Source organism: Xenopus laevis, chromosome 1L (assembly GCF_017654675.1).
Source record: "Xenopus laevis strain J_2021 chromosome 1L, Xenopus_laevis_v10.1, whole genome shotgun sequence".
In the NCBI taxonomy this organism is placed as follows: Eukaryota; Metazoa; Chordata; class Amphibia; order Anura; family Pipidae; genus Xenopus; species Xenopus laevis.
In genome coordinates this window covers 162,517,383-162,539,751 of record NC_054371.1, presented here as the reverse complement: position 1 = coordinate 162,539,751, position 22,369 = coordinate 162,517,383, and the positions used below count along the sequence as shown (strand labels likewise).

The 22,369-nt window shown below is 40.8% G+C and overlaps 1 protein-coding gene across 2 annotated transcripts in view; it reads left to right on the top strand.

Annotated features, from left to right (window-relative positions):
- Positions 1-484: 484 nt before the first annotated feature.
- Positions 485-22,369, top strand: part of pitpnb.2.L (phosphatidylinositol transfer protein beta L homeolog) — a 39,515-nt gene continuing 17,630 nt past the window's right edge. Inside the window, exons 1-7 of one of the 2 annotated variants that reach the window (XM_018246860.2) lie at positions 485-625; positions 4,944-4,974; positions 7,708-7,853; positions 10,397-10,488; positions 16,269-16,276; positions 17,766-17,840; positions 18,049-18,132. In XM_018246860.2, coding sequence (XP_018102349.1) covers positions 606-625; positions 4,944-4,974; positions 7,708-7,853; positions 10,397-10,488; positions 16,269-16,276; positions 17,766-17,840; positions 18,049-18,132 — 456 coding nt within the window. In that variant the 5' untranslated portion in view covers positions 485-605. 2 annotated transcript variants of the gene reach the window in all.

Here is a 22,369-nt window from a genome sequence, read left to right as displayed (position 1 = left end):
TATTCTTCCTCTGTACAGGAACAGGAAGAAGAGGACGTATCCCCAGCTGGATTGGAGGTGAGTGGTAGGTTACAATAGTATTTTGTGGGATAAAAAATGGGCAGAGGTCGATGTTTTGACAGGAATGCAGTGTTCTCCTCAAGCTATTTTAGCGGGTTGCACTGTCCAGTTGGTTTCTTCCACCGCCCCCATCTTACTCCTCCCCCACAGTCACAGGCTAAAGGAAAATGTTCTTATGGAAGCCAGTAGGACTGTGTACTGCAGAACTGTACTTGCTCAAATGCGCAAATCTATCCGTGTTTCTAAAAACAGTTTCAATTTTTCTTCTCTGAGCAAAACTGTGTGACTGCGGTATACTCGCACGAGCAGCTGCGCGTCACACGAACGCACCACAAGCTGTCAGATTGCTGACCAATCACAGCTATAGTGGGTGAGAAAAGGCATAAATAGGTGGGCGGGGAATATTGGCGCAGACTGTGGCGTGTGACCAATCAGGTTAATGGAGGGGCGCGGTAGAGTGAATTTGGAGGCGCGGTCAGGGCGGTGTTGCTCGGTCTCCCGGAAGGAGGGTGTCGCGCTGCAGCTTTGGCGCTGAAATCCTGAGAATGGTGCTGATCAAGGAATTGTGAGTTTCCGTCGTGTTTATGTTACTGGGCGAGCGGGTAATGAGCTCTAGCTGGAGTGTGTTCCCATAGAGCAGTGCTGCGCGCGGTGTCACGTGAGCTCCGTTCGGCGGCTTTGCTTTCGGCTTTTTGCCAGCTGGCGTGGGGCGGACTTTACCGACACTCAGTACTATGACTGCGGCCTCTAGTCAACGGGGCCTTGTGTCATAGGCTCGCGCCTTCGCACTTATATGTGGCTGTGTGGCTTGCTAGGATTTGTGCAGGCTAAGGCTTTCATTGGCTCGGTTGCCTGGAAGGGGAATGCTTGGCACAGGCCCATAATGCATTTCCACTGGAGCCTATGGCTTTCCTAATTGAGTTATGTTATATGCTAAACGGATTCACTTCTGATATGTTGAATATGTGTGCATTTGTCCATGGTGCCCTACTGCCCGTATTTATTTGTACCTTCCTTGTGGTGCCCTGTGCACGTAACTGTTACTTTCTGCCAGTGTTTCTCCATTTCACTATTGCAGCTCACTATTGCAGCTCACTATTACAGCTCTCTATACAGCTCTCTATACAGCTCTCTATACAGCTCACTATACAGCTCACTATACAGCTAAGTTACCAATGGTACAGACGCATGCTGGAGTGCAAAGCTGCCCCCCCCCTTAGACCCCCATACCACCGACTGGTGCATGCTGTACCATTTGTGCCAAGGAAGGAACACTTGTCGTCAAAAGGCAATGGGGAGCATTTATCAACACCAACAAACTTGCCCACGGGCAGTAACCCATAGCAACCAATCAGTGATTGGCTTTTTATCAGCCAGCTGCTGGTTGAACAATGAATGCAACAATTGAATTGGTTGCCATGGGTTACTGCCCACAGGCATACTTGCCCAGTGTTGCTAAATGAGCCTCATTGTGTACAGATGCCCCAGCAACTTGTTACTGATATTCCTCACCTTGTGCAGCCTGTAATAGGTATTCCACGGGATACGCATCCAAGCCCGGACTGACAATCTGCAGGTTAGGGCAAATGCCCTATGAGCCACTTGCTTTAAAATGTAAATGGGCTGCTCAGCTACACAGAAAGTAGTGCTACACAATCAATCTCACTGCTCTTTGCAGCGTCAGGTGCCAACTGTGCCTCTGTATGCTCAGGTCCAATCCAAATTCCAAAACCTATTTCAGCAGCACTCCGGTTCAGTGAAAATATAATTTATTTGCGCAACAAGTGAAGCAACGTTTTGGGCATAACCAGCCCTTTATCGAGCTTGATAAAGGGCTGGTTATGCCCGAAACGTTGCTTCACTCGTTGCGCAAATAAATTATATTTTCACTGAACCGGAGTGCTGCTGATATTTAGAATATACTGTAAGTATAGGGCCACTAATCCATCTGATAGAATAGTTGTGATAGAATCGAGGGTGAGATATTTGTTGCAAAGGCCAGTTCCAGCACATGGGGTGTATAATATTGCTGGGGATTATATGGTAATGGACACTTAAAATATCTATTAATAAACACTAGTTCTAGTTAATCTTGAGGTTGGAAGTATATGTCATGCTTTGCATGCGCGTGAATACATGGGCTGCTTTGATACTTTTGCCAGGCCTGCTTTTTCCTCCCAGTCCGGCCCTGTACGCATCTGCCATCAACCCCCACAGCTTCTGTTTGTAGTAATAGCAAATGCAGGCAGCACAACTTACAGCAGGAGTGCCCATATTTTACTAATGTGGGGTCTACTTTTCGTGATGTTGTCCCATTATGATCTACATCCATAAATACTCAGAATTGCAGCCTTCGGCAAGTTTCCACCTGGCCATTAAACTATAACAACCAATTGTTGACTAGCTATGTTCACATAAATGCACAATGAACCATGATAGCAAAAGTTCTTGGGGCTTTGGTTTAATGGATAAGGCATTTTGCTGTAATTTGATCAGTCAAGTACAAGGCAAATTTTTTTTTTAAAATATTTGAATTATTTGCTTAAAAAGGACTCTATTTGAGACGGCCTTCTTGTACTTCAGAGGTTTCTGGGTAATGGGACTCTGTATAAGATATCACATACCTGTATAGGGATAGACAGAATATGTTTTCAATACAAGTCCGTGTTCACTGATTTCTGTTGACGTTAGAAGGCATCATGGTGTAACTCTGGTTCATCTGAGAAAGCTGAATCACATGCCGTAAGGAGTAGGTGCAGTAATAACTGTGATGTCACCATCAGGGAAGCCCACAACCTGCCGCAACCCACAGCTGGGGGTAATATGTCACCAGCACAGACTGTGGAAAGATTGTGTTTTTTACTTGCCCTGAAACCATAAACAATAAAAAATACTGACACATGCATATATTAGTTCATCTTGAAACAACTTTAGGACTGAAGTTCTCAAGCAGCTTCTATATACTTTTATACATAAAAAAAAAGTCTAACATTCCCTGTTAACTGTAACATCATTGATTCTCACTATCTGAGTCACTGACCCTGATGCTGCATGGTAGAATATGGAGATACTGGGGAGGGCTTTGGCTTCTTTGCCATAGTGCTCCTGTAATGAAGGGTATTTATGGAGGGCCCTATTTATTATGCCGTGTAAAACAAAATTCAACTATAAAACCGTGTAAAAAGCTGTGTAAAATAAATGTCAAATTTATCAGGGTGTGTTTTATTTTACGCTGTGCAAATGCCAGATTTGCCGCTCTTATTTTACATTTCTTAAAACTTTTGAATAAAAAAAAACAAAACAAAGCCTGGCCAATTCTGTCACCATTTTTTACACCACATAATAAATGTGCCCCTTAATGTTGTCATGTTTGGGAGACCACAGGGTTTTAAATATAATTCCAGTCTACTATCCTGTTAGTGTATCTGCATTACTATATCCCTACCTTGTTAGGCCAGGCTCACACTGGGCTGATAAATCCATCCTTCTGCTTGCACTCAGGCCTACGCAGTATTTCCAGGTGCAAGCACAGAATAGCACTGATTTGAGAGTAGGAGCTGACTCTAAGCATGCGTTTACCACAGGCTGAGAACCAGGCCATTGTGTTTGTAGCCTTAGGATTCATGTTAACCTTAACCTTAAAAAAATATATATAACAAAAAAGATACACAAATCATGATTTGTCCCTGGGTCTTTGTGAATAGGCTAGGCAGAAATATGCAACTCCTGTTCAACAAGACTGTTAGAACTGTGGCCAATCTGGCTACACATATGGTAGGACAAGTCATGATTGTTAACTTTCACATTTAAAAACCTGTTTTGTTAGTAATTTGAGGACGAGTAAAAAAACGTAGGCATAACAGTGATAAGCATTTCTCAAAACCTGCATTCAATGCAACAGCACACATGCAGCTACGGGCAGGCTATGCAAATTTCTGGCAGTAATTGATCACAACACGACTATTGCTGTGTGTATATTTAACATTAATTCGGTGTAAATGCCTCTATGCATGGAGCCAAAATACAAAGTTGAACTTGTATATGAATAGTTTGTATAATGTATGCCGCATTTGTAGGGAAAGGCATGCCTGTTCCAAAGAGCTATTACCTTTGGGTATGGAAAGCCTTATATAAACAGTAGGAAAGTGTTTTGGAACTCAGAGGGGGAATGTTGAGGAAGCTAGAAAGTTGCTGTGAAAAATCTATAGAGAATGATTTCTTTTGTATGAAAGTCTTAGTGGATGGGAAGCTAATATATAATATGATGGTGGTGGGGAGTATCAAGTACCCATGCATCTTATGTACTGTATTGAAACTAATTGTGATGGAAAAGATGATACTAAGAGCAAAGAGAGTGTAATACCTACTGAGAGAACAAGATTGAGTGGTTTGTGAACATGCACTAAGTAAAGCTAAAAAAGATATGCAAAGGTCTAGTATAAATTAAATCCGTGTGCAGTTCTATTTTTGATAAGGGTTTTAGTCCCAGAACAAAACTATCTCTAGCTTGATGGGAAAAATGTAAATATTGTAGTTTTGATTCTGTATCAAAAAGTTTGAATTTGGTGTATCCCTAATTAGGTTTGATCCAATTGCAGAGAAGCATACCGTATTGTGTCTAAAAGCTGGCCTTCCTCAGACTGAGATGATCAGCCAGTTCTTTAAAAAGTGGCAGCATTTGTTTATGATCAAACCTTTCACTCTCTCTGTTAATACATTTGTTCAAGTTTTAACTCATGGTATTGACTATATTGTCCATTTATTAGCCGCTTATCATAGTCCACACAAGTTATTCACAATCTTCTTAATGGACATTCACTTTAAACAGCGATATGTAACTTTATAACAATAACTTTCAGTGATTTTTCTCTGCTTATTTTCAGCCGCATAGTTCTGCCATGCTCCGTGGAAGAGGTAAGTAATTTCCAATCACTACATAATCTCTATATAAATAATTTTGCTGTGCTCATTCCTTTTGCAACCAGCTTGAAAGTGTCAGGGGTTAGGTATAACCTGCAGGCAATTGGATCATTAGATTGTTCTCCATCTTATCCAACATTTGTTTTTCAATTTAAATCTCTAGATTGCATGAAGCAAAGCAATGCACTGTCAGCAGGTCCCCTTACTGCAACTACTCATTTTGGAGGGACATATAAATAATGTATTGTGTCTATCTATCTGTGCTGCAGGCCTCTTAATGCTTAGTTATGACTGCTACTGCTGATACCTAAAGAAAAGGCAAAACTATTGCTGTATATATACACTGTATCTATGTGCTCTTTATCGGCCACTATTTATTACCAAGCTCCTCATAATAGGCCAACCCAACAAATCCATGTATATCTATGCTCTAGAACCACATGGAGAGCAATTATGAAGTACAGTGAAACCTCAATTTTACATTCCCTGATTTGAAGTTTTCACTATATATTATGCATAATACATTTCTCTGATTTGACTTTTTCCTGGATTTTACACCATTTTTTTCTGGTTCCCTGAAAAACTCAAAATGGAGTTCTACTGTATAAGTTTATGGGCCTTTGCAGACAATTCTGGACATTCTGATGTTGCAGTCTTTTATATAACACTAGTATTTTTAATCTGTTTGCTCCTGCCGCAGAAGAGAGGAGCAGTTGAATGGTATTAGTACTACAGGTACAGGTAGAATGTCCCTTGATGTATGTTGTTTGCCTCTGTTCAGCCAAAAGATTCATCAACTTTCCACTTTTACAATTTTTCTGTGGATTAAAATATGTCTGTACAGCAGTGCTGGAAATTTGTTGAGAATGCTTGAATTTAAGTTCTGTGTGAATATGACCTTAAACGTGGTCTGTTTTTCACGCAAGTCCTAAAACTAGATAATGAAAACCAAATTAAGCAAAAGAGTTGCAAATGTAATGCTTGTTCTTTTATTTATTGAGGAAAATGGTCCCTTGAGCAGCAATAACTACACCTAACTATTTACGTCCTGCAAATTGGCTTTTAGGATTTCTGCCCATTCCTCCTTTGATTGTTGGAGGTGGGGGGTTCCTCAAATGAACTACCAGTTTCAGGCCCTTCCACAACATTTCTATAGGATTATGGTCAAGACGTTCCAAAATGTTAACTTTCTTCTGCTTTGAGCATTCTTTGGCAGATCTACTCGTGTGTTGGAGGTCATTGTCTTGATATATGACCCACTTTCTCTTGAGTGCACAGAGGGGTACCCTGACATTTTACTACAAAATTTGCTGGTACAATTAATAGTTTATCAATGATGGCAAGCAGACCCAGACTGCCACCGCCATGTTTCAAAGATTGGAAAAGGTGCTGGATAGCAGTGTTTTTATTGCATCAATTCTTTTCATTCAAGCCAATGGTCTCTTCTATCCACAGAGCCTTCTGACTTATCCATATGGTCTTTAGCAAGCTATAAATGGTCATTAATGTTCATTTTGAGTAGTAGCTTATTCCTTGCAACCCTGCCATGCCCACCATTGTTGTTCAGTGTTTTCCTAATAGTGGCATTATAAACGCTGATATTCACCTATGCAAGAGAGGCATTTAGTTCCTTAGACATTAGCCTGGGGTTTTTTTTTTAGAGATCTCCCCAACTGTTACATGCCTTGCTGTTGGTGTGATCTTTGTTGGCTGAACACCCCTGGGGATTGTAACAATAGTATTGAATAACATTCATTTGTGCACCTACCTGACAGTCTAGTGCTGGAGTCCAATCTCTATTGAAATAGTGTTATAATCTTTTCCAGCCTTGTGAACATCCAAACCTGTTCAGAATTATCTAGTTCTAATAATCTAGCCTTAGGGAAAAAAAAAATTATTTTAAGCCATATTTATGCAGAAATGTTTAAAATGCATTATGGTTGAAAAACTTTTAAAGTGATACTGACACTAAAAAAAATACTTTTTAAAATATAAATGTACATTAAAAGTTATCCATTCGTCATGTTTGTTTTTTGCTGAAAAGTCTGTTTTTGTAAATAATTTTTAGTTAATGTTCCTAAACCTGACTGTTTTGCCAACTTGACTGTCCCATCTCAGCCTGTCAGTTAAAGTTTCTAAAGGACTTCTGCTGCACAAATATGGCAGCCCCCTCAAAGACTAGCACGGGGAGTCAGATGAGTAATGTAGAAGCTTTGAGCAAATACTTTATGGCAAAATTATAAGTAGCAAACAAAGCCAATACTATGATAGATGTAAAATGGTTTAATTTTTGGTGTCAGTATCTCTTTAAGCACTCCATAAACACAACTGCTATTGACAGCATTATCTGTGTGGCTGTTTAAATTCTCTTCTGTTTTAGGCAACAGAGGCCTAAATCTGTAATCATTGCCTTCTCACATTTCTTTCTCCTGTGCATTAAATCTTAATTACCCTGGTATCTATAAGAAGGGCATTGTTTAGGTAAAGGTTGTTTACATTGTTTCAAGAGTCAGGGGCAGCAGTGCAGAACAAAAGTTTACAATTACTTACAAACTATATATATATATATATATATATATATATATATATATATATATATATATATATATATATATATATATATATATATATATATATATATATATATATATATATATATATATATATATATATATATATATATATATATATATATATATATAAAAATTTAAATGTTTTTGTTTTTAGTATCAAGTTGGACAGCTGTACTCCGTGGCAGAAGCCAGCAAGAATGAAACTGGTGGTGGTGAAGGAATTGAGGTTTTAAAGAATGAGCCATATGAAAAAGATGGTGAAAAGGGTCAATATACACACAAAATCTATCATTTGAAGAGGTGAGTATGTACAATGCAGTATTGTGTATTTGTTAAAGCTGAAATTATAGCTTTTTTGATTATAGGAATAAAGAGTGATTTAAACCAGTTCTAGACATTCATAAACAGCAGTGGTTTAAGTGAAGCTAATGATACTCCATACTCCTTGCTTAGAATGTAACCACTTAGACTAGCACATTAAAAAACTGCCTTGATATTGTTGGAGAGACTCTAAACCAGGGGTACCCAGGACGTTGATCGCGGTCTACCAGTAGATCGCGGTAAGGTTCCTGGTAGACTCGGGCCTGGCGTCGGCAGCATGAAGGGAAGGAGAGCTGTGGGCTAAAGAAGACGAGGAACAGCAGCATGAAGGGAAGGTGGGCGGGCTAAAGAGCAGGAGCAGCAGCAGCACAAACGTAAGGGAGGGAAGACAGGCAGAAAAGAAGCAGCACTAAAGGGAGGGAGGACGGGGTGAAAGAAGAGGAACCGCATGGAAGGAAGTGAGGAAGGGCAGACGAGGAGCAGCACGGAAGGGAGAGGGGGAAGGCAGACGAGAAGCGGCACGGAAGGTAGAGGGGGAAGGGCAGACGAGGAGCGGCACAGAAGGGAGAGGGGGAAGGGCAGACGAGGAGCGGCACAGAAGGGAGAGGGGGAAGGGCAGACGAGGAGCGGCACAGAAGGGAGAGGGGGAAGGCAGACGAGGAGCGGCACAGAAGGGAAAGAGGGAAGGCAGACAAGCGGAGTGGCATGGAAGGGAGGGAAGGCAGACAAGAGGAGCAGCACTGAAGGGAGAGAGGGAAGGCAGACAAGCGGATCGGCACGGAAGGGAGGGAAGGCAGACAGGAGAAGCGGCACTGAAGGGAGAGAGGAAAGGCAGATAAGCGGAGAGAGGAAAGGCAGATAAGCGGAGTGGCATGGAAGGGAGGGAAGGCAGACAAGAGGAGCAGCATGGAAGGGAGGGAAGGCAGACAAGAGGAGCAGCACTAAAGGGAGAGGGGGAAGGCAGACAAGTGGAGCAGCACAGAAGGGAGGGAAGGCAGACGAGGAGCAGCATGGAAGGCTGGGAAAGAAGACAAGAGGAGCAGCACGTGAGGTAGGGAAGGTAGACGAGGAGCAGCATGGAAGGGAGGGAAGGCAGACAAGAGGAGCAGCACGGAAGGCAGACAAGAAGAGCAGCATGGAAGGGAGAGAGGGAAGGCAGAAAAGAGAAGCAGCACGGAAGGGAGAGATGGAAGGCTGACGAGCAGCGGCATGGAAGGGAGGTAAGGCAGACAAGAGAAGCAGCATGAACGGAAGGGAGGATGGGAAGGCAAAAGAGGCGCAGCACAAAGTGCGGGCTAGCTGTTCTGAGCAGGAAGGGAGGTAGTTTGGGCTGTCTGGCTGAGTACTGCTCTGCAGATTTCCCCCTCCCCTGAACTGATAAATTCAGCAGTACAATGGTAAGCAGTTTTTATTACCTGTACTGCCTGCTGGCACTTCCCCCTCCTAACTCTTCCCTAACTAATTTCTTACATATATTTGCCTAGTGTTTATCCCAAAGTGATTAACTCTTTCCTTGCCTTCTGTGACTCTGTGTCACTGCTATGACTGCTGGGGGTATTTATACATGAAATTGCACAATACAGGCGAGTCTGCATTCTTCTTCTTTAGGAGAGCACACTATTTTTATCAAGGTAGATCTCCTGATGGAGGCCAGGTGTAGAGATTAGACCCCAGGGTAACAAAGTCTGGGCACCCCTGCTCTAAACAGACCTTAATAACACCAAGCTTAAATGCAAAGTATGTACTAATCTGCATATAACCTGCACAACACATAAGGCATGTACCCCATGCTGTGAGGTACTATCATATTAGTCTAGAAATATATTCCTAGCCACCTACAGACTTTCATTATAAATCTTGTTAAAGGGATACTGTCATGGGAAAAAAATTTTTTTCAAAATGAATCAATTAATAGTGCTGCTCCAGCACAATTCTACACTGAAATCCATTTCTCAAAAGAGCAAACAGATTTTTTTATATTCAATTTTGAAATCTGACATGGGGCTAGACATATTGTCAATTTCCCAGCTGCCCCAAGTCATGTGACTTGTGCTCTTATAAACTTCAACCACTCTTTACTGCTGTACTACAAGTTGGAGTGATATCACCCCCTCCCTTTTCCCCCCAGCAGCCAAACAAAAGAACAATGGGAAGGTAATCAGATAACAGCTCCCTAACACAAGATAACAGCTGCCTGGTAGATTTAAGAACAACACTCAATAGTAAAAACCCATGTCTCCCTATAAAGTGCAGGCACAAGTCACATGACCAGGGGCAGCTGGGAAATTGACAAAATTTCTAGCCCCATGTCAGATTTCAAAATTGAATATAAAAAAATCTGTTTGCTCTTTTGAGAAATGGATTTCAGTGCAGAATTCTGCTGGAGTAGCACTATTAACTGATGCATTTTTTCCCATGACAGGATCCCTTTTAAAGATAAAAAATCTTTACTGATTTTTTAAATTCCACATTTAAAGTGAGTTATTTGAAATATATTAACCTTTATGTATTTCTGTTCATAGCAAAGTTCCTGGCTTTGTGAAGATGTTCGCTCCAGAGGGGTCATTAGTCTTTCATGAAAAAGCTTGGAATGCATTTCCTTACTGCAGAACAAGTAAGCATTTCTCAAAACTAATATCAGCTCTTTCACTTGTCCAATATATGTCTTCAGGTTCAGGGGTTTCATTGGAGGGGCTTTTTGTGATACATGCATTGGTATTCATACATTTTAACTCAAGGTAAGGATTAGTTTTAATTCTGTAACTGCTACTTTTTATCACAAGCGCTCTCACCTTTCTGTGCAGTGAAATGTAATTTTCCTGTTAGCTATAATAAGGGGGTTGTTTAGGTACAGTTGGCTTCTCATGCAGAATAAAAAATGCTTTGCACTTGTTTATCATGTTAAATCTTAATCTGGCCACACAAGTATTGATAAAATTGTATGAAACTTATATCATTTTTATTTTGTGTATGCTGGCCCAACAGTGGCTAATATCTGTGTACCAAAGATATAGATCAGACTGACTTACAAAAAACTTGAATATTCAAGATTTATTATAACCTGTCCCCTGGAAATAGTCATATGAAAAAGTTTGGGAACCCCTCTCAGCCTGCATAATAATTTACTCCGCTTTCAACAATAAAGATAACCGTGGTATTTCATTTCCCAGGAACATCTGAGTACTGGGGTGTTTTCTGAACAAAGATTTTTAGTGAAGCACATTTCAGTTGTATGAAATGAAATCAAATGTGAAAAACTGTCTGTGCAAAAAATTCAGGTAATTTTGCTTATTTGAATTCATGTAACTGTTCAATACTGATTACTGGAAACACTAAATTGGTTGGATTAGATCGTTAAGCCTTTAACTTCATAGGCAGGAGTGTCCAATCATGAGAAAAGGTATATAAGGTGGCCAATTGCAAGTTGTGCTTTTGCTTGACTCTCCTCTGAAGAGTGACAGCATGGGATCCTCAAAGCAACTCTCAAAAGTTCTGAAAACAAAGATTGTTCAGTATCATGGTTTAGGGGAAAGCTAGTAAAAGCAATCTACAAGGTTTAAACTGTCAGTTTCAACTGTAAGGAATGTAATCAGAAAAATGGAAGGCCACAGGCACATTTGCTGTAAAACATGTCTGCAGGCCAAGAAAAATACAGGATTGGTATATGCTGAGGATTGTGAGAATGATTACAGACAACCAAAAGATCACCTCCAAAAGAACATTTTGCTGCAGATGGTGTATCTGTACATCGTTCTACAATTCAACGCAGTTTGCACAAACAACATCTGTATGGCAGGGTGATGAGAAAGAAGCCCTTTCTGCACTCGCACCACAAACAGTTGCTTGTTGTATGCAAATGCTCTTTTAGACAAGCCACAGTCATTTTGGAACAAAGTGCTTTGGATGATGAGACAAAAATTGAGTTATTTGGTCATAACAAAAAACGCTTTGCATGGCAGAGGAAGAACACCACATTCCAAGAAAAACACCTGCTCCCAAATTTGGTGGAGGTTCCATCATGCTGTGTGGCTAGTTCAGGCACTGGGGCCCTTGTTAAAGTCAAGGGTCGGATGGATTCAACCCAGTATCAACAAATTCTTCAGGATAATGTTCAAACATCAGTCACAAAGTTGAAGTTACGCAGGGGTTGGATATTCCAACAAGACAATGACCCTAAATACACTTCAAATCTATTAAGGCATTTATGCAGAGGGAGAAGTACAATATTCTGGAATGGCCGTCACAGTCCCCCGACTTGAATATCATGTAAAATCTATGGGATGATTAGAAGCAAGCTGTCCATGCTCGGCAGCCATCAAATTTAACTGAACTGGAGGGATTTTGTATGGACGAATGGTCAAAAATACCTCCATCCAGAATCCAGACACTCATCAAAGGCTATAGGAGGTGTCTAGAGGCTGTTACATTTGCAAAAGGAGGCTCAACTAAGTAATGATGTAATATCTCTGTTGGGGTGCTCAAATGTATGCACCTGTCTAATTTTGGTACAATGCATGTTCCATATTTTCTGTTAATCCAATAAACTTTATGGCACTGCTGAAATACAAATTTTCCCAAAAGGCATGTTATATATTAAAAGGAAGTTGCTTCTTTGAAAGCTCAGCTAAAGATGATAAACAAAACTCCAAAGAATTAAGAGGGGTTCCCAAACTTTTTCATATGACTGTAGCTCGAATCCGAAAATACAGTAAAACCTGTTGAGGTCCTGTAGGAGTCAATGGCAGAGGTCCCTTGAACCATTTGAAGATGTTAACAGCCTATTTGATGTTCGAGTTTTTGTCTGAGGGTTTTGCCCGAAAATGCAAGCGACTGATTTGGTTTTTTTTATCGCCGAAAACTCGGATGAATTCAAGTTTTTGGGTTGCAGGACTCAAACTCGCAGATTGGGGCTTTTGCCATTTGAATTTTTTCTTAAATAAGACACTGTTCGAGTGGATTGGAGAGAACTCTTGAGAACTCTCGCCTTTGATAAATAACCCTTGGATGTAATAAACTAAATTCAAATCCCCAGAAGAGATTTCCGCTACTGTGCTATGTCATAAAATTTTTAAGAACAAAACCAGGAAGGGCCATTTGGTCTCAGGGCTTCCACATTTTAATGCTCATATTTATGACTATGCTTTTGTCTGTCTTTGATTTGTATTTAAATCACTCCGTGAAATACATTTAATAATGCCTTTGGTGTTTTTCTGCCACAGATTTTTTTTTTTTTCTCATCACTTTTTTCTGCTTACAATTAAAAGTGAAGGGTATAGAAGGTCAATAGTTTAAGCTGTCCCTAAAGCTGCTATCTTTGAAGGGGCATGGTCATCCAACGAAGGATTTTATTGGTTAAATGAAGGAGTCATTTTAGAAAAAACATTTTCTTTAACTGATATTTTCTGCTTGAATAAAGAGCTGTAGTTACTAATATCTTTCTTTCTATGGGAGGAAAAGTACACTGCTATACTATGACTTTCACTGAGGCTATCCGTAATGAATCCGTTATCAGAAAAACTTGTTTACGCCAGTGACGGCAGGTCTAAAACTGAATACCAGTGTATTTAATAGAACATCACTAAGCAAACACATTCTTTCCATCAAAAACATTTATGTGAAGTACAATGTACAATGTTCTGGGTAGCAAAAAGGGATACAGCCTGTACTAGGAATAACAAATTCAGTGGGGGATTTCTGCTACTTTAGGTTTGATTTTTTTTTTATCAGATAGTATTTCATATTTGTGTGTAATTTACAGCCGCACTGGTGTCAGGCTGAAGAAGCGGTGTGCGGCTGGTGTCAGGCTGGTGTCTATGTTCGGCTGCGCAAAACCCGACTTTACGTATCGCCGCATCGGAATCGTTACCGACAGCCGAGCCTAGGCAGGAAGAAGTAGGCAGGAGCACTGGTCACTAAGACCCAGCAGAATGCTAAGTAGCGCTGTCGGGCAGGTGTCTATGTTCAGCTGCGCAAAACCCGACTTTACGTATCGCCGCCTGCATTCTGCTGGATCCATTCTTTGATTGCTAGTACTAAGGCTGACAGCTGCAGTTCTGGCCCAGCTCTGGTGGTCCATGTTTGGGAGCAGGGGGTCTCTCCTTGGTAGTTCCCACGGGATGAAGAGACAACCAGCGATGTCTGTGTGCCCTGCCACCCGCCTGGGGCACTCTCGCTAAGCATCGCTTGCTGCTGCAGGGCCGGGTGAGTAGGAGGCTGTTCCGGGCACACAGGATAGGGAGCAGGGGAGGATAATTGGCTCCCTGTAGAAGGAGCCACACACTGGACACTTCAGCTCTTCATCCAGTCGGGCCGCTTTCCAGCACCGTCTTCCTGCTGTCAGTAGACTATGGGAGCTAGCCAGGGAGGACAAATCCAGCACCGCACTATGGATGGTCGCCATATCGCCGTTTCTGAAGAGGACAGGAAGTGGAGTTTCGGTAAGTTATTTCTTAATAAATGCTTTGCAATTTGAAATTTTAATTTGTCTTGGTGTTTTTTTTCGTTGTATTCTAACGAATTTTTTTTAAAAAAAAATTTTGATGTTACTGGTCCTTTAAGCTTTAGTTCAACATTAATCATTACAGAGTAAAAAAAAATCATTTTTAAAAACTTGGATTATTAGGATAAAATGGAGTCTATGAGCAACAGCCTTTCTGTAATTCTGAGCTTTCTGGATACTGCGCTTTGGATAACTTATCCCATACCTGTAATTCATTTAAGATGGAGGCTTTCTTGTTAAAACTCCATCTTCAAAGGATAATTAATTTTGATGATTTAGTAGCTTCTTGTGGGTGGTTACCTGCAATCACTCTATGGCTCATGTTGCCTCATTTGTAAGTATTTATGGCACTTTCAAATAAAAAAAGAAGCATACATTGTTTGTGGCTGTCTAGTGAACTTATTTCTGAATGCTGTCGTAAAAGTAATGTATGAAAATTTTGTATCCCATATCTAAAAAAAAAAACATTTTCCAGAAAATTACAAATTCAATGAAGGCCAACTCTCATGAAGTTTTTTGGGCACGATGTATTCAGATTTTAACATGTTAAATAACTTCAACTGTTTTAACGTATCTACCTGGCTTCCACTGGTGCTCCGTCTTCTACGAATTCATCTCTCATAAAGTGCATTTTAAACTAGGGATGCACCGAATCCAGGATTCGGTTGGGATTCGGCCAGGATTCTGCCTTATTCAGCAGGATTCAGATTTTGGCCGAATCCTTCTACCCGGCCAAACTGAATCCGAATCCTAATTTGCATATGCAAATTAGGGGCAGGGCGATAAATCGCCTGACTTTTTGTCACAAAACAAGAAAATTTCCTTCCCACCCCTAGTTTGCATATACAAATTAGGATTCGGTTCTGTATTCTTTTGAGAAGGGGGTTTGGCCGAATCCAAAATAGTGGATTCATTGTATCCCTATTTTAATCAAATCATTTTTTTTTTGTAAGCATTGGACTATGGTCGATAATAAATGTTCTCTGAACTTTTAATGTGCAACACTTGAATATTTTTCCTTGTACTATGTGATGTTTCATAACAGAAGAATTTATCGTTTCCACAATTGGACTTTATTTATATTGTAATGTTACCACTTATACCCAATTTTGGTTAATGGGTTAATGGGTTAATTGACACCCCTTTTGTGACCTCACATCCTGCCATACCATTTAAAGTTTGTTACCCACTTCTGTATGTCATTACACTTGATAAAGGGCGGACGCCCGAAACATGTCGTGAATAAATCACTTAGCAGTAAACCTGCCTTGAGTGCTTTCTCTCAGTGTCCACATATTTGTTTGGTGACTGCCATACACCTTGGAGCGGGGGTGTCTTACTGAGATAGAGAGCCAGGAGATCATCTTAGCACTCAGTCAACCTTTGCCTTGTTCTGTTTTTAAGCAGAGTTAAAGTAGGGTGATCCAAGCTATGGAAAACCTGTATCCTAAACCTGTATAAAAGGCAGGGACCTTCTTGCTATTGTGTATTTTACCACATGGCAACTGATCTCTGTATATTTATACTTATTTATTGCAATGCTTGTCCTCCTTGTATGTACTTTTCTGTATTTTACAATTGTACAGTGCTGATTCTCCCAGTAGCACTATATAAATAGTTATACATACCTTGTTTTGCATACATGCAGTAAGACCAGCACTCTACAAAATATAACAAAGTAACGCACAAGTGTGTGCAGAATTACTGTTTGTTGGCATCTGTAAGATTAAAATAAAGGACAATAACTGAAACCTGAACTACAGGAACCTCATTGGCTTGTATCACTGGTTTCTGGTATCTTTGTGTATATATGTTTATCCGACATATAATTAATTTGTGCTTCTTGTATTTTTTGTCTCCATGTGTGCGTTGCTGCTTTTCATTTTTTCCATCAGTTGTAACGGTGAGTATAAGGTTTTTTTTTTTATTTTATTTGGCTTTTTTAGGAATGACAGCTGCTAATTCTATTTACGGAATGTCTATTTTATCATGTATAGAGTATTATGATGTAAATGGACAACACACTTCATTTAAAAACTGTGGTTGTCATTATCTTTTAACAAACTAGCTTATACAATGATTTTCCAAATATATGAATTTCGTAGTATCAAAATTCTCTTCCCAGACAACTCCCTTCCTCAGGTTCCAAGTCATGATGCCTTCTCCCCTTCTTTTTGGTCCATTCAATCCCTGAACTGAGACCAATTACGAACTTGGAACTATTTGAAAACTAGAATCCCTCCAGAACAGAATGTATGTAACAATAATAGGGTTTGCACTACATGTGGGCATTGGATACCTATGAAACAAGCATATCATTTCATTACTTTTGGTTGGTATAGCCAACTGCATGTGTACAACTTAGCACCTAGCTTCATGTAATAAATTAAATCGTGCTTGCTAGTTGCTTTGTTGATGTTAGTGTTGGCCTTGTATTCTCTATGTAGAGCAGGGGTGTCCAAACTTTTTGCAACGAGGGCCAGATCTGGTGAGGTGAAAATATGTGGGGGCTGACCATTCAGCCTGACATTCTTTGAACCATTAACATCATTTAATAAAACTATATTTTGCCTCCTTAAACAGCTTGCCAGGAATCCTTAAACCTTGGCAGTCCGATACGGTAAAACTACAACTCTCAGCGTCTGTCTTGCAATAGAGCAAGTTCTCGCTAATGAGCTAGGCTAAGATAGATCCAGTATCTCCCCATTCTCGCAATCTGGAATAGCTTCCTGAGAAAATACCCCAATCACCAGCGATCCCGGCTCCCCGCTGTATTTCCCCGTCCCTATGTGCCGCCGGTCTATTCCTTACCTCGAGATACTAGTTAAAAACACCGCCATGGCAACAGCTGTGCGAAGAACTGAAAGCTCTTTACTGAGTGCGACAAGGACCATAATACCTAAAATTCCGTAGTGAGCAGCACGGAACGTCACCGCTGAGGCGGGAGTAATAGCCAGGGGATGGACTATGGAGACCTAAATGAACTAATTAGCTGAGGAATGCCGGCCCTTGTTTGATTGGATAATGGGGCCAAGGGACACGCAGTAAGGAGTGTCCTACCCACCCCCCCTTATCCAATACAGGGCTGACCATTACAGTCCGTGTTTATCTGTCTCTTCTAATCTACCGCCAGGTTTCATGTGCGGGCCATATTCTGTATATTTTTGCAATTTGAGCCGGGCCAATTAAAAATGGATCGTGGGCCACATTTGGCCCGCGGGCCGTAGTTTGGACACCCCTGATGTAGAGTTTTAGGATCTGCATCCTACTGAAAGATTAATCTTTTATAAAGACTGGAACGTGTGTTGCTTCTAGATTTACCTGCTTAACAAAAGCTGCCTAGATAAACAATACTGCACTTAATTAGCTGACGAGTTGTAATTGTTTTATAGAATGAATACATGAAAGATGACTTTTTCATTAAAATTGAGACATGGCATAAACCAGATATGGGAACTCAAGAAAATGTGAGTACCTTTCCATTTATGAATCTTATTTGTATACCTTGTGCATTTATAAGATATTTAATATAATGACTTCAGAGAAATGCCTTACATTTTGTTACCTTAGTGTAAGTACTTATTGAGAATTACTGTAAAAAACCAAGCAATGGTATATGATCTTGTCTCAAAATATTGAGACTGTGCTGTTACATGAAAATGTTTGAATTTTCAGGTCCATTGTCTAGATCCCAACATATGGAAGTCGGTTGATGTGGTCGACATTGACATTGCAGACAGGAGCCAAGTAGAACCTGCAGTAAGTATATAAAAACTTTGATGCTCGATGAAGCAGATGAACAAGCAGAATGTAACTTTCTCTGGTAAATTTGCTTTCTCAGCTCCCTCTAACATAATGAATAGTGTTATGTTTGACACAGTAAACAAGTATTTTTATTGACATAGTTAAGAATCCAAAGTATTCTTCCTTTTCTTCAATGTAAAGTGCATTATCAAGCATTCTAGCAAGGCATGGTGAGAGGTGGATAAGTGCTTGTGATGATTCTAAAAGGGTTTATTAAATTCAATGGAGTTAAGTAAACAGTGGTGTGGTGACTTCCATTGAAAGTACCTGCACATATAAAATCTGGCATAAGAGAACAGATAAAGAAGGGCAGAAGTAGGGTGGGGTTTGAGAGGGAAAATAAACGAAGGATTCTTTTCAAAAGAAAGATATTTTGTTAATGTGAATTTTAGGTGCTGTTATTATTCTAGATTTGATTTTCCTAGAATGACTGACCAGGCAATAATTTAAACATGGACAGGAAGATGAAAGGGATGTGTGGAATAAATTGCTTATAATGAATTTGTTTTCTGGTTGGTAACCACAGAAACCAGAAGTTAAGATTCAGAATAAAAAAGATGAGACATGCAGCAGAAAAACAAACAAACGGTTGCTCCAGAATCATGACATTTTTTTTTTGGGTGAACGTTAATTGCTGTCAAGGCAACCTTAGAGAACAACATTAACTCAAGAGCAAGACAACTAGGGGGTACTAGTAGCAGCACAAATGCCCATTTACAATATAGTAAACAATAGCTAAACTCACTAGTGTGCAAAAGCATGTCAATATCATTTGTGTGTTGTCTATTCATTGAGCAGGTTAGTGTTTCTGTGGTCCATATATTTTTCTACACCCTCAAAATTCACTGGGTCAGTAGAAATGTGTCCTTGTGTCACGGTTGGCACCCTTAATTCAGAACTGATGCTAAGCACCCTGTTCTCGGCTCTTGCTTCCGCCTTTAACAGCCGCCTTTCACCTCGGGAGAAGCCCTCGGCTAATTGGATGCCGCCAGGTCTTATAAAGAGAGGTGCAAAGCTAGGGGTTCTGAACAAGCTAAGGGGCACAACTGTAAAGCAGAGTCTTTTGGGCAGAGGGTCATGGCACAAGGCGTAGGCAGAATCGTAGTTAGACCAGACTGGGGCAGGCAGAATACAAAACGGAGTCAAGCAGGCAAGGGTCAAACCAGGAGATCAATCAGTAAGGGATATAGAGTAAGTGAAGTCGGATATCAGGCAGGGGTCAGGATACAGAAGTCAGAATCGTCAAAAGCCAGGCAGGGGTCACAACAGGAATCAGAATACAGAAAGCACAACGCTCAGAAGCACCAGGAACAAACTCCTATAATGGGCAAAGTCCTGTAGCCCAAATGAGCCTTTTAAACATTTCAAGTTTCTCGCCATTGCCTAAATCACGAAGAGGCACACCGTGTGCGCCCTAAGGAATCGGCGCCTGCGAAAGAGAAGATTGGCGCAACAGGCATCCCCGCCGAGGTGTCGGCAGACATCCCTGATGTCCATCCCCCCCACTAGACCACCACGGTCATGACATGAAATGAATTAGAAATCTTGAAATTATCAGGTAGTTTGAGACGAACAGAAGGATTGATTATTTCAGTAATGGGATATGGACCAATAAACCTGGGCCCCAACTTGAGTTAGGGAACTTTAAGTTAGATGTTTTTTGTGGAAAACCATACTGAGTCTCCTACCTGATATTTGGGTGCCTCTCTACAAGACCTATCCGCTGCCCTCTTTTGAACAGCCGTAGCTGCATAAAGAGAGCCGTGTATCCCCGACCAGATCTTAGCGAATTGTTTGACAGAGGAATTAACAGAGGGTACAGAGGATAATGAACCAGAAAAAGAAAATGCTTTGGGATGCAAACCGTTAACAATAAAAATCGGAAATTGACCAGTAGAAACATGTGTTGCATTATTGTAAGCAAATTCTGCCCAGGGTGATAATTCAGCCCATGAGGATTGGTTGTCAGACACATAACACCTTAAGAATTGTTCAAGGGACTGATTAACCCTTTCAGTTTGACCATTGGTTTGAAGGTGATATGCGATAGAGAATGGCAACTCAATCCCAACCAAAGAGCAGAATGCTCGCCAAAATTTAGAAACAAACTGTACTCCTCTATCAGAAACAGTATTGACCGGAAAACCATGTAACTTAAATATATTAGAAACGAAATGACTCATTTTGCTGAACCTATCCACTACCACCCAAATCACAGTTTTCCCATGAGATGAAGGGAGGTCAACGATAAAATCCATAGACAGATGGGACCAGGGTCAGAAGATTGTACTGGGGACAGTAGTGTGGCAAGATCTGACCCCAGGGCTGCCACAATCAACTCACTAGGAATGATAGGAACACACTCACTAGGTTCAGACGGATTTAGATAAAAAAATAAAGCCCATCTAGCCTGCCTAGGATTCAACTGTTTAGTAGACTCGTATAACAGGTTTTTGTGGTCAGTAAAAACTGATGTTATGGCATGTTTAGCCCCCTCTAACAAGTGTCACCATTCCTCAAAGGCCCATTTGATAGCCAACATTTCTCTATTACCAATATCATAATTGGCATCGGCCGGTGAAATTTTTTAAAAGAAGAATGCACATGGATGCACCTTGTTGGTTATCAGATGCCTTTGAGAAAGTACTGCTCCTGCCCCGACTTCTGAGGCGTCAACCTCTGCAATAAAAGGAAGAGTAGTATCAGGGTGACAGAGGATGGGAGCAGACACGAATTCCTTCTTAAGGAATTTGAAGGCTTGAATAGCCTTGAGAGGCCACATACTTGGATCCGCACCCTTTTTGGTTAGATCCATAATTGGAGACACCACCACAGAAAACTTTTTAATAAATTGACGGTAATAATTAGCAAAACCTAAGAACCTTTGGATTGCACGTAAAGAAAGAGTCTGAGCCCAGTCCAATATGGCCTTAACCTTCTTGGGATCCATTTCTAGACCCTTACCGGAGATATTGAACCCCAAAAATTGGACGGAAGAAACCTCAAAAGTGCAATTCTCAAGTTTCGCATATAAGTTATTTTTTTCTTAACCTGAGCAAAACCTCCCGGACATGTTTCTGATGGTCACTCAAGTTAGAGGAAAAAAATAGATTATCGTCAAGATATACCACTACGAATAACCCCAGCAGGTCCCGGAAGATGTCATTGACAAATTCCTGGAACACTGCGGGGGCATTGCAAAGACCGAATGGCATAACTAAATATTCGTAGTGGCCATCCCTGGTGTTAAAGGCCGTTTTCCACTCCCTTCCCTGATACGAATGAGGTTATATGCACCCCTAAGGTCAAGTTTAGAATAGATGATAGCATTCTTGACCTGATCAAGAAATCAGCGGAAGGGGATATCGGTTTTTGATGGTAATTTTATTTAGGCCCCTTTAATCAATACATGGGCGAAGACCTCCATCTTTCTTGCCCACAAAAAAGAACTAGAGGGTCTAATAAAACCTCTTTCGAGATTTTCACTCTTTCATTGCTTGGGCTTCGGGCAATGAAAGAGGATAAGTTCTCCCTCTAGGGGGAGTAGACCCAGGAATGAGGTCAATTGGGCAGTCATAACACCTATGTGGGGGTAATGTTTCCGCGGCTTTTTTAGAGAATACATCCGCGAAATCCGCATAAGCCACGGGTAAACCCTCCAGAGATCTGACTGCTGCCAATTGAGGAACACTTATGCAAGAGCCCTTACATGTTTGACCCCATTGAAGAATCTCCCCAGTTACCCAGTCAACATGTGGGTTATGTACCTGTAACCAAGGTAACCCTAAAATTAGAGGAGAAGAAGAACCCTTGATAACGTAGAAGGATAACTCCTCGGAGTGCAAGTTGTTAATGCACAAGGACAATGCCACAAACTTTTGTGTTACCAAACCTGACCCCAAAGTGCTCTTGTCAACAGCTTAAGATTTTCATAGGAGGAGTTAGATGAGTGATACCCAATTGCATAGGTTCCTCCTGAGGTAGAGGCACTGAGGGGTTAGATGACTTAACATTAGTAAACCTTAGGAACGGAGGTACCCTTCTCAGCGCTTCTCCCTCTGTCTTCTATCTACTTGGATGGCTAGAGACATAAGATCATCCAGATTAGTAGATAGAGAGTAGTTTACTAGGCTGTCTTTTACATCAGAGAGCCCTAAACGAAATTGGCTACGAAGAGCCAAGTCGTTCCAGC